Raw genomic sequence first — 18581 nt, forward strand, 5'->3', positions numbered from 1 at the left:
ATTAAAAAAGAGGAAATCCGAGTTTGATTGTGAAATAAAGTAGAATAAGAATAAATGCAGTAGTTCTCGTATTTTCTCTGGTCCTTCGGGTCCTTCAGTCCTGCAGTGTGAGTTTTATCTTTCAGTTCAGACTAAAAATGCACTTCAACATACCTGGTTTTGTTGAGCCATCAAAAGTCTCGAGCTATGCTTTTATTTTGAAATCACAAACAGGAAATGGTGTCTGCGTGTAGGTTCATACTTGAAGTAGATCTGTGCAGAAACAAAACCCCGGGTATTTTTCAGCGCCCGGCTCAATGTGATCAGCTGTGACACAGGCAGCGTGGCGGGCAACACTACCGGCTTTTAACGCGCTCGTGTCGACACGAATAACCGGCTGCTCGTCAGGAAAAACATGGCGAGTCGAAAGCGACCTTTAGAGCAAAACTCGAGCCCCGGTGTCTGCTGGAAAACGCCGGAGAAGAGAGCACTGGTGGTCGGGCTGCAGGACTCCGACTACTCGCAGTGGGGAGTCGAGGAAACGTGTCAGTACCTACGAAGAGAAGGTCTTGTAGAGTGGGAAGACACATTCAGAGGTTAGTTGGTTTGGTTTGGTTTGGTTTGACAGCTCCAATGTGAGGGCTTGTTGCATTGTTCAGTGCTAATAATCAGTCGTGCTGTGTTTGTGACTTTGAGCTAACGTTCAAACTGCCCTTCGTTCTGCAATTCAGCACAAAACATCACAGGAGTCGGGATGAGGTATCTGGAGGAACCTGATCTGGAGAAGATTGGAGTGAAGTAAGTTGTTTCCACCGACCTGTGAGGCTGTGCAGGGGCGTTTCAAGAGACTTAGGGATCCCAGGGAATAGGGACTATGGGGGGGCCGTTGGGGTCGAGTCAGGCCTGGGTCATAGTTCTGCATTTTGTGTGTATACATGGTTTCATGAATACTGTAAGTATTCATGGTACACAACACTAGGCTGTGTACCATGTCCATAACATATCCAGTTCTGAAATATTGACGCCAGAATAAGTTTTTAACATATAGTGCAATATATTGTAAGAGGAGGGATCAGAGTATTATATTCGCATATGTAATGTAGGGCAATCGGACATCCTGCAAGCGTGTCAGAGGGAAAAAAACACAGTGCTGTGGTTGTAGCCGTTGTAGCACGACTACATGCCACCTCCCCCTGCTGACCCAGAGCTGCTGCCAACTGATGGTAACCATGGCAACTGCTGATTTTGGAAGACACATTGACCGAACTGGAAACTCCTCCCACTTCTCTGAAATAGACGGCTTGCAAATATTTTGTATTTTGTCGACAAAACTCAAACGGGGTGTAAAAACGCGGTGTTTTCTACACATGCATCGTAAGGAACGTCGAATTAACTACGGAAATTCAACTTGTGCTTGTAGCATCAGTCCCTGAACACATTTGTAGAATAATCCTGTAGTTAAGATTTACGTGTGCATGTTTTGAACTAAATATTCCTGCATAAAATGAAGTTTTAATTCATTTACCATTTTCCTCCAAACTTTGGTGCCATGCAGGAGGTTTGGGAAACCACAAATATAGCACATCATAGACGAATGTCAGAAAATGGAAAAAAAAAAAGAATGAAATAATATATACTTATATAATAAGTATAAACCACTGACTCTCACAAAGGAAATCATCCTTCAGTTTTCAGTCCAAAAATGCTGTCGAATGACATGAGCATGAAAGGAGGGAATAAAGAGACGCCTTAGTCTACAATATTGTCGTTCAAAAAGCAGATTTAATTTTGCAAGGCATCCTGATTCCAAATCGACAGCTGTCCTCCTCCTCCTCTCTCTGCTGTCACCCTGTCCTTGTCTCTGATTTGGGCTTTAGATCATTCTCATTATGGGTTTAATTTGTCAATGATTGTCTTGATTAATGGGGCAAAGTAATTTGGTCCATACAATTTCAGAAAATAGAGGAAAGGGTTGATGGTTCCCAAACCTCTGCATGATCACATCCTCAAATGTCTTGTTTTGTCCCCACACCAAAGATATTCGGTTTACTGTCTGTCATGGAAAATAACATTTGTTGTCATATATTGCCTGTTTCAACATATCTCAACATACACATCATTCGTGCAGCATAATACCAGACACTGGTCATAGAAGCAGATCTAAGGCATTACCTTTATTCACCTTTGACCTGAATGCTTTTAGCACTTCTCACCTCTAACCCTAAATGCACATCTTAATCCCTACACCCTTAGTCTAAACACAACATATACGTGTTGTCTTCAATATCAAATAAAAAAAACAACTAGTTTTTTGGCATCGTCTGACTTGAACAGTGGACCGGTTTGCGACACCGCTGACCGCAACCGTTTTGGGACTGATTCGAGTTAGGTGGTCCGTGAGTGTATTTTTATAGGTTAAGTGGTCCTTGCTCTGAAAATGTTTGAGAAACACTGACTTGGAGCAAACGGATTCACAGACCTGCCGGATCCTGGGACCCAAGGTCATCTTCCCCAGCTGCACAGATAACCCTCAGAGCCATCTTGACTCTCTTTGCAAACAATAAACCACGCTTCAACAGTCAACTTTACTTCTTCACCAGACACCGTACGTCAATTTTTGCCACAACACTATCATTAAAAAAAAAAACAAAGAACTCAGAATATTGGTATTTATTTTTGCAAAAATAAAAAATAAAAACGATGAATCGATTGCCGCTACCAACTGTTTTCTCTCTTCAGTTCTTTCACTCTTCTCTTCATCCTGTTTGTTTTACTGTGTTGTGCAGGTGCCTTGGTGACCGTCTGCAGATCCTGCACAGTCTCAGGAAGCTATGGCAGATAGCAGGGGAGCCAACCAAGGTAACCAGCTGCTGCATAATAGAGATAACAACAGAAAACAAAATCACAGAGAATCACTTCCTCTTTAGTTTTTTAGTTTTTTTTTTGACTGCTCTCTCAGTAAAAACACGCTTTTCTTGAAAGCGGTTTTATCAGAGCACACAGACGTGCCTTTTCAAGGTGGAGGCAACACCTGGCTAACAATAATAATAATAATAATATGATTGAGGGGCCCATAGACATAACATAACATGACCTTCATTAGTTACCAGCCAATAGCCACTGTGCCAGAAACCTTGAGAAGTGGAAGATTCATCATCACCAGACACAAACAACGCCAGTTAAATACAAGATGTCTTGTGATAGTGGTAGAACATTCTGTTCCCAGGGTCAACAGGCACCAAGTCCCAGAGTTAAAAGTAAAAGTCACAGCTACATTTATAAGATAAAGGTAGAAGATGAAAATTGCATTTGACAAGTTGTATTGAAGGATGTCAAGAATTAAAGATGCAGTGTAGAAGAAATAGTTGCAACTAGTGGTGAAAATGTAAGGCTGCAAAAACCATATCGTGTTTATTCTAAAATGATAAAGCAAACATTTGCTGTTTGTTTTGGATGTCCAACGTCACAGTTATGGTTACGTGAGGTTTTGTTGTTTTTATATCCGCTTGTGTTCCTCTCGTTTTTAGGTGTTCAATGATCCAGTTCATGGACATGTGGAGTTGCACCCTCTTCTCATCAAAATCATAGACACACCTCAGTTCCAGAGGCTGCGCAACATCAAGCAGCTTGGAGGGACCTACTTTGTTTTCCCCGGAGCATCACACAACCGATTTGAACACTCCATTGGGTGTGTAGTCACTTAGAAGTCTGACCCAGCCTTTGTTTGTTGATATGAGGTAGTGACTCACTGCGCTGCCGTTGCACGCACATCCTGAACAAAGAAGAGAATACGTGATAGAATATGATCCGCGGAATACGATCTTTTCAGTTTCCAGTTCTAGTTTGATAACGTAGTGAACATATTCTTAAGATATCATGGACTGTGGTGGTAATGTGTAACTTTCAAGAAAACCTAAATATTTTTCAGCTTTACAGCTTTTCTGATGAGGTCAAATTTATTTGGATTGTACTACCCTCCTTCCCATATGCACACACACACACACATGCTTGATTGTATATACTCCAGTGTTGTGATTGCCTGCTTCGTTTTTGTCCTCCAGTCTCACCACAAATCAACGTAACTTCACCGTTTTCTTCTGCTGAGTAAAGGTGCATAGATTCAGGTCAAACCACACTCACAGCTTTCTCATTCCTGCACACCGTCTGAAGCCCTTGCAGCCTTTAGATTTTGAACCTCAACAGGTTTTTAATTTTGAACGTCCCGACTCAAGTTAGAACTGATCTCCAAATTTCTGATAAAAAGTCAAAGCCCTATGTGTTTTTGTGTCAAAAAAAGAAAACGCAGACAACTGCAACATTTGTTGTCATGAAGCGAGACTGCTGCAAACAGGTTGGCCTCTGACGGGAAACACAAAGAAGAGTCCACGAAATGGTGGTGGCACACAGCACAGTCAGCATTGATGTATCAGTACCTCACACTAACACATCGGGGGGAAAAAAAACAAACCTGAATTTGAAGACTTAAAATGATTTTGATGTGTGTGTCTGTGTGTGTGTACAGGGTTGGTTACCTGGCAGGGCAACTTGTACAAGCTCTTAATGAGAGGCAGCCAGAACTCCTCATCTCTCGCAGAGACATCCTTTGTGTGCAGATCGCTGGGCTCTGCCATGACCTCGGTGAGTGAGCAGATGTATTAACTGGATTTAAGTATCGTTTTAGTAAGAATAGAAAGCAAATGTCTTTGGTGGATATAGAATTCAAGTAGCTTAGTGCAAAGGAATTACTCATTTATATACACACACACACATACAGTTGAAACCACAAGTTTACATACACATACACAAAAAGACACATATGCTTTTTTTTCTCACTGTCTGACATGAAATCACACAATCACTTTTCCAAAATTATTTCTATTTGCTAAATGTCAGAATAATGAGAGAATAGACATTTTTTTATTACTTTCTTCAAAGTCAGAAGTTTACATACACTAAGATTATTATGCCTTTAAACAATTTGGGAAAGCCCAAATGAAGGTGTCATGTCTTTGGAAGCTTCTGATAGGTTTATTGACAACATTTGAGTTAATTAGAGACACACCTGTAGATGTATTTTAAGGCACACTTGAAACACACTGCTTCTTTGTGTAACATCATGGGAAAGTCAAAAGATATCAGGAAGAGAATTGTGGACTTGCACAAGTCTGGTTCATTCTTGGATGCAGTTTCCAGATTGATTCAGAAGCAGTATGCTTCAGGTCATTGTCCATTTGGAAGACCCATTTGCGTCCAAGCTTCAACTTCCTGGCTGATGTCTTGAGTTGTTGTTTCAGTATTTCCACATAATGTTCTTTCCTCATAATGCCATCTGTTTTGTGAAGTGCACCAGACCCTCCTGCAGCAAAACAACCCCACAACATGAAGCTGCCACCCCCAGTATTTCACATATGTGTCTTTTTATACAGTGTATGTAAACTTCTGGTTTCAACTGTATATGTGTATATTTCCTTCTTAGGCCATGGACCATTTTCCCATATGTTTGATGGGACGTTCATCCCAAAGGCACGTCCAGGAATTAAGTGGAAGGTAAGATAACTTGGGTTTATACTTTGTGTCAAAGCCAGCAGGTCAAGGAGATACAAGATCAAATATGACCACATCAGAAAATCCTGTCCTGAGTGATCCCTCCATCTCACACATGAACACTATCAGACGCAATAGTTTTCTTATTTTTCTTCTTTGTATTTGAATGAAGGGCAGGGTCACCAGATCTAATCTTGTGTGGATCTTTTAGAATCTCTGGATTTAATTCAATTCCAATCCCTTCAGTTACAATTCGATTCAGAATAATTTTTTGACACATTTTAATTCAATGACACTTAGTTCGCGCTGACTGCGGTGTGCACAGTAGAGCTGCAACTAACAATTATTTTCATAATCGATTAATCTGTCGATTATTTTCTTGATTAATCGATTAATCATTTGATTCACTTTTCAAAATGATTCACTTTTAATGATTTCTTTGTTATCCAGAGCAAAGAAATGGAGAAAATATTCACATTTAAGAAGCTTAAACAATCGGAAATCTTGTTTTAATCGTGGAAAAAAAGCTTTGAACCGATTAATCGATTATCAAAATAGTTGGCGATTAATTAAGTAATCATTTAATAATCGATTCATTGTTTCAGCTCTAGTGCACACCCATGGTGCCGAGACCATCGAGTGGTTAAGTTTGTTCCGTTTGTGTCCCCACGAGCAGCCATATTTTCAGTGAGAGTAAATCTCCGGCTGGCTGTTGTGCAATTAGCCCTATAAACTTAAAAAAACAACCTAAATCTATCACTTTAAACAGGTGTCATTAAAGGGGACATATTATACCCTATTTTTCCAAGTTAAAATAGTTCCCTGGTGTCCTAATGAACATGTCAGTGACATGCTTTGGTCAAAATACCATAAGGATGAAGCACCATAGCAGTTCAATAACCCTGCTAAACCCGCCCCTTTCAGAACGCTTGGTTTTGTGCCTGGTCCCTTTATATGCAAATGAGACACAGGCAAACACACACCCACTTCTTCCAGGGGTTTCTGATTTGTCCTTTTTACTGCGCTCACTCAGCTCCTGTTCCCTCCGCTCCATACCTCCCCCCCTCCCTCCACTAGTTCTCTGACAATATCAACATGGCAGCGTGCGCGGAAAACAGCGAGAGTGCCGTCACAGGAAGAGACGTCCGACACAAGGATCAAGCCGAACAGTGCCGAACTGTAAATCACTTAAAAACACTTAAGGACAGCACCACTGATCGCCACCGGCGAGCTGCATAAACTGCCGCTGACTGAGTCTGTGCTCCGGTCATAGAGGACATACTGAACAAATACTTTTAATTAGGACGTGGCAGAATGGTCAGTTATGAGCTCTGTTTGACCTTTTCTTAAAAATGTGTGTGTTTGTACGTCGGTGAAATGCGGTCGCTGACTAAATACGGCGACCGCTGGCCGCAGTCTGATGCGAAGTGGTGCGAACACACGTTTGCTGACTTTATCCGGCACATTAGCTTCATATATAAAATACTCTGAGGCTGGAAGTTTGTGTAAAACACTGTGCTCCACTGTGCAGCCACCAACAGCACACTTGTCCCTCCGCGTTGACATAATGAGCTAAGGTGGAGCTCTCGAAGTAAACTTACTGGTGGGGTGGTAACATTCGCGGTGAATTGCGCATGCTGCCGTCATAATGCGCAGGGAATTCAACATTGCGTGTTTTATTGCCTATACTTACACTAAGGGGGACCACGAAAAAAGGACTGAGTATTCTTTTTCCACACTTTGGCGACTGGTAGGGCCTCCAGAGTCCCAAATATACAGTGGGTACGGAAAGCATTCAGACCCCTTTAAATGTTTCACTCTTTGTTTCATTGCAGCCATTTGCTAAAATCAAAAAAGTTCATTTTATTTCTCATTAATGTACAATCAGCAGCCCATATTGACAGAAAGAAAACAGAAATGTAGAAATTTTTGCAAATTTATAACAAAAGAAAAACTGAAATATCACATGGTCATAAGTATTCAGACCCTTTGCTCAGTATTGAGTAGAAGCACCCTTTTGAGCTAGTACAGCCATGAGTCTTCTTGGGAATGATGCAACAAGTTTTTCACACCTGGATTTGGGGATCCTCTGCCATTCTTCCTTGCAGATCCTCTCCAGTTCTGTCAGGTTGGATGGTGAACGTTGGTGAACAGCCATTTTCAGGTCTCTCCAGAGATGCTCAATTGGTTTAGGTCAGGGCTCTGGCTGGGCCAGTCAAGAATGGTCACAGAGTTGTTCCGAAGCCACTCCTTCGTTATTTTAGCTGTGTGCTTAGGGTCATTGTCTTGTTGGAAGGTGAACCTTCAGCCCAGTCTGAGGTCCTGAGCACTCTGGAAGAGGTTTTCTTCCAGGATATCTCTGTACTTGGCCGCATTCATCTTTCATTCAATTGTAACCAGTCGTCCTGTCCCTGCAGCTGAAAAACACCCCCATAGCATGACGCTGCCACCACCATGTTTCACTGTTGGGATTGTATTGGGCAGTGCTTGGTTTTCTCCACACATACCACTTAGAATAATGCCAAAATGTTAAATCTTGGTCTCATCAGACCAGAGAATCTTATTTCTCATAGTCTAGGAGTCCTTCATGTGTTTTTTGGCAAACTCTATGCAGGCTTTCATATGTCTTGCACTGAGGAGAGGCTTCCGTCGGGCCACTCTGCCATAAAGCCCCGACTGGTGGAGGGCTGCAGTGATAGTTGACTTTGTGGAACTTTCTCCCGTCTCCCTACTGCATCTCTGGAGCTCAGCCACAGTGATCTTTGGGTTCTTCTTTACCTCTCTCACCAAGGCTCTTCTCCCACGATTGCTCAGTTTAGCTGGACGGCCAGGTCTAGGAAGAGTTCTGGTCAATCCAAACTTCTTCCATTTAAGGATTATGGAGGCCACTGTGCTCTTAGGAACATTAAGTGCTGCAGAAATTATTTTGTAGCCTTAGCCAGATCTGTGCCTTGCCACAATTCTGTCTCTGAGCTCCTTGGGCAGTTCCTTCAACCTCATTATTCTTATTTGCACTGTGAGCTGTAAGGTCTTATATAGACAGGTGTGTGCCTTCCCTGATCAAGTCCAATCAGTTTAATTAAACACAGCTGGACTCCAATGAAGGAGCAGAACCATCTCAAGGAGGATCAGAAGAAATGGGCAGCGTGTGAGTTAAATATGAGTGTCACAGCAAAGGGTCTGAATACTTATGACCATGTGCTATTTCAGTTTTTCTTTAATAAATATGCAATTCTGTTTTATTTCTGTCAAGATGTGGTGCTGAGTGTACATTAAAGGGAAATAAAATGAACTTATTTGATTTTAGCAAATGGCTGCAATGAAACAAAGAGTGAAACATTTAAAGGGGTCTGAATACTTTCCGTACCCACTGTAAGTATTAAAATGATTAAAAAGTTGATTTTGCATAATACGTCCCCTTTAACGTTAACAGGAGCTTGTTTCAGCTTTTGTAAATATTGGAACACAGGACTCTTCTATAACCTCGTTAACATCACTTATCTTTGAGGTCGAAGGTGTAGTGTTCAGAGAGATAAGCGTCGGTGTTTAGAGTCACAAAAAGCTGCTTAGCACACAGTTATTATGTAAGCTTTTTACCACAAACCTTCTGTTTGGCAAACGAGACTGATAAGCTGTCATTCTTCTATCCTGTCATATTGTTAACTCCGATAATAAACTGTTTCTATTTGAGTCATGAGAGTCTCCAAGTGCCAGTCTTGATAGACGAGTCTGTGTCTGTTTCAGCACGAGACTGCCTCATTAGCCATGTTTGATTACCTGGTCAAAGACAATGACTTAAAGCCGGTGATGGAGCAGCATGGCCTGGTGTTGCCAGAGGACCTGGTCTTCATCAAGGAACAGATCGCAGGACCACTGGACCTTAACGGAGATCAAGAGAAAGCTGCAAATTCTGCCAGTGTGAAAAAACCTGTAAGCATCATTAAGGGTTGTTTTTTTATGGTTTATTGCCAGGTATGGATGGGCATGAACATTATTTGTAATAATATTAAAAAGATATAGCTGAAGTAAAATGACCAAGTCCGAGAGAATATGGACCAAAAAATCCCAACAAACAAATTCCTTAAACTCTAACTCTACAGTTGTCTGTTGTCTCCCCAGTGGCGGTACAGAGGCCGCCCAGAAGACAAGTCCTTTCTCTATGAAATTGTGTCCAACAAAAACACGGGCATCGATGTGGACAAGTGGGACTACTTTGCCAGGTGAATTCTTGTTGGTTTGTTATTTTGTTTAATACTCACTAAGATGTGTTGTCAGTTTAACGGCCTGTCTCTTTCTCTCCTCTTCCTCTCAGGGACTGCCACCACCTGGGCATCCAAAACAACTTTGACTACCGCCGCTTCCTCAAGTTTGCCCGAGTGTGCGAGGTGGAAGGGCAGAAGAACATCTGTACACGAGACAAGGTGAGGGCTTTCGACTTTTAATCAGCTTTTATTCCATTTTTTATTTGTGTTACTATGGACAGTGGCCCTGTGATGGACTTGCGATCTGTTTAGGCCTAGGGTTTTATCTCAGCTTTCACCCAATGTCAGCTGGGAAGAACAATTCAGTGGAAATGTCACCTGCGCTCTCTCTCGTTCTCCTTCTTTCTTTCATTCTTTCTTTCTTTACAGGAGGTGGGTAATCTGTACGACATGTTCCACACCAGGAACTGTCTCCACAGAAGAGCTTATCAGCACAAGGTTGGCAACATCATAGAGACCATGTGAGTAGCAGCTTCCTGTGACACGTTCGCTTCTAGACTTTGTTGATATTGTATCCTTGGACAGTGATGATGTCGTTTTGGTCATCGTCCAGGATCACGGAGGCCTTTTTAAAAGCAGATCCATACATTCAGATTGAAGGCTCAGGAGGGAAGACCTTCACTCTCTCCGGTGCCATAGACGACATGGAGGCTTACACCAAACTGACAGGTGTATATATGGAAAACACAATGGATACTTTCTCATAAAATAAAATGAAATGATTTATAGATAGATAGATATATCAACATTGGACTATTGTTTCAAAGTTGTATACACATCAGTTAGAGGACTCACAAAAGAACATAAATCTATAAGAGCAGTGATTTGTCATTGCCATTAACTGCTCTGAATGCAAAATATAATAAGTGATTACACAAACTAGTTCAACAAACAATATTCCTTAATAATCTTCCCTTAACACTTGATTTCTGTTTCTCCCATATGTTGTGAAAGTTCATTATGTCTACTGAGTGAACTTAGATTTTAGTTTTTAAGACAAAAGGAAGTCTTTACCTTGTTAACCAGTTTCGGCGTGTACAGTATCTTCTGCCTTCTGATGTCAGGTGGTGACGTCACGTGCCTCATCAGCTGTTGTTGTTGTGGAAGAAAAACAAACCGTAAAACTTGTGTTTCTGCGATAGATCATGTGTTTGAACAAATACTCCACTCGTCCTCCAAAGAACTGGCCGAGGCCAGGCAGATTCTTCGCAACATTGTCTGTCGACGCCTCTACAAGTGTCTGGGCCGAACTCACCCGCAGGAACCTCTGGAGGTCGTCACCGAGGTGTGTGTCTCTGTTCTTTTTATATGAATGAGTGCACATGTACACGAGAAAACTGTTGATTTGGTTTTTAAAAAAGACTTTCAAATTTGAAGTTATTCCAAATTCAAATTAGAAGTTATTCCAAATTCCAAACAAAACATTTTTTTATGACTTTTCGAATATATAAACAAAAACTTTATTACCCTCCCCGTATTCCCTCCCTTGGGCCAAGAGTGAGGAAAAAAAAAAAGTAAGATCCAGAGATACTACAGAAGCATGACATCAATAGGCCAGTCATACAAACGGATTGACAAGAGAAAGCATTTAAATAACATGACACGTTACAGATTCAACTCCTTTACATACCCAACAAAGGGAGACCACACTCTGGTGTATGCGTCACAGGAAGCCTTCAGTGTGTGCCTTATTTTTTCTAGCTGGAGTAGAGATAACATCTCCTGGATCCACCTCCTGAAGGACAGGCATTTGTTAGATTTCCAATTCGTTAGAATCACCCTGCGGGTTATGAGGCTGCAGAATGCTACTGCTCTCTTTTGAGCATTAGTGGTATATATTTCTGGGGATAGGGTTCCAAATACAGCAGTGAGGGGATTGGGTTTGAGAGATGCTTTGCATAAAACTGATAAACAATTGAAAATGGAGGACCAAAAATCAGCTAGGGAAGGACAGGACCACAACATGTGGCCCAGTGACACTGGGCTGCCACACTTAGGACAGGTGGGGAGAACAGATGGGTATATTTTGGCTAGCCTGTCATTGGAATAGTGCAACCTGTGGAATACTTTAAATTGAATCAGCCCATGCCTTATACAGATGGAGGAAGTATGAATGTTGAGGACGCACTTAGCCCAGACAATACCAGGAATTGATATTCCTGTGTCTCGTTCCCAGCTTTCTCTGGTTTTAGAGTATGATGGAGAGTCTATATTGTGAATAATGTTATATGCCTTGGAAATCAGACCCCTGTTCCAAAGATCGAGATTTAGCAAATCATACGTGGAGTCTTTGTTTGGCGGCTTGGGGTAGGTTGGGAAATGTTTGGAGGCAAAACTGCGAGCCTGAATATATCTGAAGAAGTGAGATTTTGGAATATTGTGGTCTCTTACCAGGGCTTTGAAGGACAGAAAGGGGCACAAAGGGGCTTGGGTTAGTGATAAAGAGGAGCAAGTCATCAGTGTAGAGCGCAGTCTTATGGGTTGAGTTTCCTCTTGTGATGCCCATAATCCTCTCATCAACCCTGATTGCAATGTCCAGAGGTTTTATAGCCAAGCCAAGTTGTTCTGTTTAGTTTTAAGCAAATGACTTACTACATTACTGGTAGAAAGATCATTGAATTCCGTTTGTAAAAAGGTGCGCTCTTTATGTAGTTCTGGTGTGGAATGTATTGAGCATTTTCTATCGATGTCCGCAATAGACTGTTCATTTTCCAGCAGATGTTTATTTTGTTCTTTATTTTTATGTGCTACATAGGAAATGATCTGACCTCTAATATAGGCTTTATGTGATTCCCACAATGTGCGGCGAGAAATGTCTGGGTGGTCATTGATTGATTGATCTATTTGCCCAAGTTCGCTGCAGAAGGATGTTATTTGGAAATTAATATCTAATTGTACAGGAGCGTGATCTGACACAACAATACCGTGATATTGGGAGTTGGTAACCATTCCAAATTCAAATTTGAAGTTATTCCAAATTCAAATTTGAAGTTATTCCAAAGTCAAATTGTACATTTACATATTCAAATTTGAAGTTATTCCAAATTCATATTTGAAGTTATTCCAAATTCAAATTTGAAGTTAACATATTCAAATTTGACATTTACATATTCAAATTTGAAGTTTACATATTCAAATTTGAAGTTTCACTGCTCAGATGGAATCATGTTTTGAGAGCAGGAACAATCCAGGCAGTCCTACAACATTATGGAAGCCAACGATACCAAGATGAACTGACATGACACTTTTCTTTCTTTCACCTCTGTCAGGAGAAGAAAAACATCTGGAAAAAAGAACTGGCAGAGGCCTTTCCTCAGAACAACACTCGGGGTGTCAATCTAAACCCCGAGGACTTTGAAATAAGTGTGGGTTTTTCATTTCATTTCTTTTTAATCCCTTACTTTATATTCTGGCATATGATATAGGGTGAACAAAAATAATACCTTATTGAGAATTGAAGTTGATTTAGTTTTGTATGCCCTTTCTTTTAGGTCATTGGTATGGACTATGGAATGAAGGAAAAGAACCCCATCAACAAAGTGCGTTTCTACTGCAAGGAAGACCCAACTAAAGCCATCAAGATAGTCAAGAAACAGGTAGGATGGAGCTAAAATCCTTATGTACACGAGTCACCACCACCATTTAATGGATGTAGGGCTGCAACTAATGATTATATTATCATACTCGATTAATCTGTCGACATTCTCCAATGTGATCACAAACCAAAATTTTATTTAGTAATTGATTTATAAATGAGTCATGCAGCCCTAGATATGAGGTTATAAATGTGGATATAAAGCTGCACACATGTTGTTTCTCTGGACTTTATGATCTGTATTACATGACCTTTAAATGCAGTTATTACCTTTCATTTCAGATGATACCTTTTTTTCATGATTGAAACAAGCTTTCCGATTGTTTAAGCTTCTTAGTATTTTCTTCAATTCTTTGCTCTGGATAACGAAGATCATTCAGAGTTAATCATTTTTGGTTTGTGGACAAAACAAGACATTTGAGAACATCATCATTTCCAGATTTGACCAACACCAATCAACATTTTTTAAGGTTTTCCAACATTTATGGACTAAACGATTAATTGAAAAAATAATCGACAGATTCATCGATTATGAAATTATGAAAAAAAAAAATTATCGATATAGAATATTTCATTTACAATATTTCCCAAATTATATATAAAGCATATCTTGTCTCATCTCACGATATAGATATAATATCCACACATTGCCCCGCCCCATGCCACTGCCTACATTTTAAAATGTATAGCTCAAAAATGAACGACTATATGCTGCTGCCATTCTCGTCAGGTGTCAAAACTCCTGCCAGAGCAGTTTGCTGAGCAGCTGATCACGGTCTATTTCAAGAAGACTGATGACACCAGTCTGGACGCTGCCAAGAAGCACTTTGTCAAGTGGTGCATGGACATGGACTTCACAAAGCCTCAGGTAATAAAAGTCATCTGCTGCTGCTGCTGCAGTGTTAATAATTGTAGAAGTGTATTTGAGAGTGGGATGGTTGTTTGTTTCTGTATGTGTGGCCCTGCTGTGATTTCATTTCCACAGACGACTTCCTTCCCTTCTTCAAAACAAAAAAAGCAAAGAGGGGTCCATACAATAGCGCGGCGTCACGCACTGCTAACTTCTGTTCTTTTTGATATGGTGACACACAGGAAGTGATGCCGTAGTCTGCTGCTGGAAATCTTTGCAGAAAAGAGCGGAAGATGATGGGGGGGGGGGGGGGGCGGGGCATCGCGATCGGATAGCAATTGGATCGTGATGTGGACACTGGAGACGCATGCTACTACCAGGTGTAGATGCATGTGGTGAAGTGCTATCCAATCACTATCTGATCACAGAAAACACAATCATTCTAATGTAAACGGGGCCGTGAAGTCAACTAATAGATGCACCACCAATGATTTGTTTTTTTATAAGTGGAATCAGTAAAAGTGGGGGTTGCAGCTAACTAATTATTTTTTATAAATCGATTATTCTGTCAATTATTTTCTGGATTTAAACAAGAAATCATTTGGTCTAGAAAATGTCAGGAAATGCCAATCAATGTGTTTCCCAAATCTCAAATGTCTTGTTAAATGTATTCCATCTTAATATCCGCTCATTTCACAAATGTAGTTATTTGTATATACTGGCTTTACCGTTGGTACCTCATGAAGCCAGTGTCTTGGTGTGATGTGTATCTTTTTTTAACAATCATTTTATGACCTTGTATAATGCATTTCTTATATAATGTACCTTTAAAATCTGGAGGAGAATTTAAAGTATTATGGGAGCATTAAAGCTCCCTTACCTTCTATTTTACTCTGGATGGAAGCATTTCACATTTTTCACAGTCCTTCAGGAATTTGGATTCTAATTAATTTCATATATGTGTATGTGATGGCCTTTCCATTTGACTCCCTTGGTCTTTGTCAGATTGATCAGCTTTATCATGAAAAAAAATAATAAAAACTACTGTATCTGAACAATATTGGTATCGGCTGATACTCAAGTTTGTGATATTGGTGAGGTTAGCCAGTTAGAAATGTCCGAAATAAAAGTCTTTTAACCACTTTTCTGTGGAGGTTTTTTATGCCATGTTTGGATTATCGTTTTGTTACTTTATGAAATATATTTTTTTAAAGTTCTAACGTGAAATGCTGCCGCCCTCTTGTGGCTGGAGGCCATAAATCAGAAGTTTGGCCTCAGAGCTACTGCAATGTTGCACTGTTCATTAATGACCCTGCACTGCTTCCTGTTAACACCTCACATGTCTGCTGATGATGTCACACACAGGATGGAGACATAATAGCCCCTGAGCTGACCCCTCTGAAAGCCAGCTGGAGCAACCAAAGTCAAGAGGAAGACGGCAGCTGCAGCACGGACAGCTTTCGAGCCAAAACTAAGCTAAGCTTTTAATGAGCGGAGCAGCGCACAGACATCTGTTACAATTTTGGTGGATAGATGAGAGAGAATTCTATTTTTCTACAAGGTGAGCGTGTCGATGAGCATAGCAAAGCTAAAAAAAGTTGTTTTAATGATGAAAAGAAAGAACTCAGGTTTTTTTTATAACCTTCAATCATGTTACGAACACATCTTTGCCTATTTACATCTGGGTTTATTTTAAGTCTGATTTTTAAGTCGATACATTTATTTCACCATATGCTAAGCAATAACGTATCTTGTATTTGGATTATGAGCGCACGCACACACACACACACAAAGAGGATCTACAGCTGTCACTGCACTGTATGAGGTACAGTGAGTCTTGGTTTTAACTTGAGAAAGTGTTTGGGAATCTGGTTTGATCTTACTTTGAATATATTTATTTCTCTTTTATGTTTGGTTGTGGTTTGTTATATCGCCCTTTATTTATTGTTCTGCCCATAGTTTGCTGAGCTTCACCTCTTATATATAAAATATTTTAAATGGTGTTTATATATTTTTTTACTCTATACCATTTTCAATGTTTTACCAAAGTGTGATGCAGCCTCATCAAAGTTGCCTCATAGCAGGGTTTCTTGTGTTTGAGTAAGAAAAATATATATTTGGAAAAAATGTAAAAGGGGGAAAGTAACGACATTGGGTGAAGGTATTTCCTGTTGGGGAAAAAAAGCTTTAGAAATAAAACTCTTTCTCTCATTTGTGATTTGAATTTGTTAAAATACCAGCGGACACACGTGCACACAGTTCATTTCCATTGTTGCTTAAACTCTCACTTATTTTCTGGATTATTTAATTAGACATTTGGCCAAAAACAATAGCAAGAATTAACAAACTTCAAGATTGATGGTGTCCACAAACCAAGATATTCAGTTTATGTGGATTCAGAGACACAGAAATTCAGAAATTGAACATGAAAGTGAGAGTGTCCCCAATATTATTTTAACGTTACACTACATAACTTGTTGTTTTTGGTCCGTGCCACAAAAAGAACAACAAAATTCGATACGGTTTACCAACTGTAGGGGGCGCTTAATGGGAGGTTTACCAGAGGTTAAAGGTGACCATCTTTTTCTGCAGAAGTAAATTGTACGTTACCTTCAAGGCTCAGGTCTCATAAATGTTTAGAGGTCTACTGAGTGTTAAAAGTAAAACACACTGGGTAAACGGCATGGTTTCGTACTACTGTCAAAAAATAAACTAGTAAACGAGCCAAATGAGATGATTATGGTTCCATTATTTTATTTTTAAATATATTAGAAGCAAAAATGAACCCTGGAAAAAAAAGATAAACGAGTGGATGAGGTGACTTCAGTGACATCTCAAATGTTCTAGATAAAGATGCCAAGCAAACCATTAACACAGTGAAGGCAAACACCAGCGAGTGACAGCCAGATGACATAGTTCCTTGCTTCCTTGTTCGAGTGTGGGGTTTAATCTCAATGTGATCTGCAGGTAGCTCCGTGGTAGAGTGACTTCTTTCAACTGGAAGGTTGTGGGTTCCCTGATTCCCTTCTCCTCTTGTCTACATGCCGATGTGTCCTTGGGCAAGACACTTAACCCCATGTTGCTCCTGGCAGAACTGTAGTGTAAAGCAGCTTTGAGTGGTCATCAAGACTCGAAGAGCGTTCTATAAATACAGGCCATTTAGCATCGAGCGCAGGGGCGTCCAACTCATTTAAGTTCAGGGGCCACAAACGGCACAATTTAAAGTAAAATAGTGAAATAATAGCATCATAACCTAGAAAGAGATTTTAGAGGTAATGAGGTATGTTTTTACAAAAGAAATTATGAACAAAGATCAAATTTACTGAGAAAAATAAGTGCAATTTCAACAATAATACGCCTGGGTTTACCATTTACCAGTCTTGTATAAAGTAGCTTAAAGGGACAATTGATGATAATAGCTCAGTTGTCTTTCAACTGGAAGGTTGGGGGTTCAATTCCTGACTCTGCCGGTCTATCTGTGTCCTTGAGCATGACATTTAACCCCATGTACAGTAATGAAGTATTTGTACTTTCACAATTTCACACAAAGCACAAATACAGTCAAATGAAAATCAGATCTGATTGGTTTCACATACTCAGTCCATTTGGACCACATCTTATAAAATTTGTCTTTTTCAACTTTCAGGGAAAAGGAGATCTTCTCCATAACATAAATCCCATAGACAATTTCAATCCAATCATCAATGGTGGGTGGTTCTACTTTTAAGCATTTCCTCGTAATGGATTTCTTACTGGCTGCCAACAGTATAGCCAGCAATTTTTTGTCTCCTATTGTTCCATGTTTCCAACAACAGATCGTTTCACATTTAAACGGAATATTTACATTAAATACATTTTTAATATGTTTGTGGATCTCTTCCCAGTAAGATCTTATTACCTGACAGTCCCAAAAAAATCTCTGAATAGGTGTAATAAAAATCTTGTGGTGTTTTTCCAGCACAAGTCCCGCCACGTGTTTGACGCGGTCAACACCCATTGTAGCTGGCATATTTTCTCCCAGCTCTCCTGTGTGATCCTTACATTTACTTCTTTTTCCCATTTCTTTTTTATGTATTCTGTATTCTCCTGTTTAGCTAATTGTATGGCACATTTTTACTATTTCCTGCCAGGGTTTCAGAAAGCTGCCAGTTATAGAGTCTTCTGGGATTTCCTGTCCTACTTGTAATCTGTTATCACATAGTAGGGCTGTTATTGGGATTCCCTTTATTACCGTGCCCTCTATTTCCTTCCATGCTGCAGAGTATGTTGGTGAAAAGGCAAACTAAAGGTCTCATTTGGGCTGCAAGATAATATTCCTGTAAGCAGGGAAGGCCCATTCCACCTTTTTCTT

At 40.2% G+C, this 18581-nt stretch overlaps 1 protein-coding gene across 2 annotated transcripts; it reads left to right on the top strand.

Moving 5' to 3' along the window:
- Positions 1–268: 268 nt before the first annotated feature.
- LOC131468654 (deoxynucleoside triphosphate triphosphohydrolase SAMHD1-like) lies at positions 269–16138 on the top strand. Of its 2 annotated transcripts, none has more exons than XM_058643152.1 (16): positions 269–575; positions 711–777; positions 2766–2838; positions 3507–3667; positions 4502–4617; positions 5456–5526; positions 9268–9453; positions 9643–9743; positions 9836–9944; positions 10155–10246; positions 10339–10454; positions 10928–11070; positions 13055–13150; positions 13277–13381; positions 14111–14248; positions 15596–16138. In XM_058643152.1, exons 1-16 carry the CDS (start codon positions 395–397, stop codon positions 15716–15718), a joined length of 1878 nt encoding a protein of 625 aa, XP_058499135.1. In that variant the 5' UTR covers positions 269–394; the 3' UTR covers positions 15719–16138. The 2 variants fall into 2 exon arrangements, with proteins under 2 accessions (XP_058499135.1, XP_058499136.1); XM_058643153.1 differs by lacking the exon at positions 15596–16138 and adding an exon at positions 14473–14543.
- Positions 16139–18581: the final 2443 nt, after the last annotated feature.

Source organism: Solea solea, chromosome 11 (genome assembly GCF_958295425.1).
Source record: "Solea solea chromosome 11, fSolSol10.1, whole genome shotgun sequence".
Taxonomy (NCBI): domain Eukaryota; kingdom Metazoa; phylum Chordata; class Actinopteri; order Pleuronectiformes; family Soleidae; genus Solea; species Solea solea.

What these genes read in the sequence shown, in the direction of transcription:
- LOC131468654 (XM_058643152.1), top strand. Translation starts at nt 395, where the DNA reads ATGGCGAGTCGAAAGCGACCTTTAGAGCAAAACTCGAGCCCCGGTGTC. An exon ending in GTCCAGGAATTAAGTGGAAG is followed by an intron (nt 5,527 to 9,267) that starts GTAAGATAACTT and finishes TGTCTGTTTCAG; the next exon opens with CACGAGACTGCCTCATTAGC. An exon ending in ACATCTGTACACGAGACAAG is followed by an intron (nt 9,945 to 10,154) that starts GTGAGGGCTTTC and finishes CTTTCTTTACAG; the next exon opens with GAGGTGGGTAATCTGTACGA.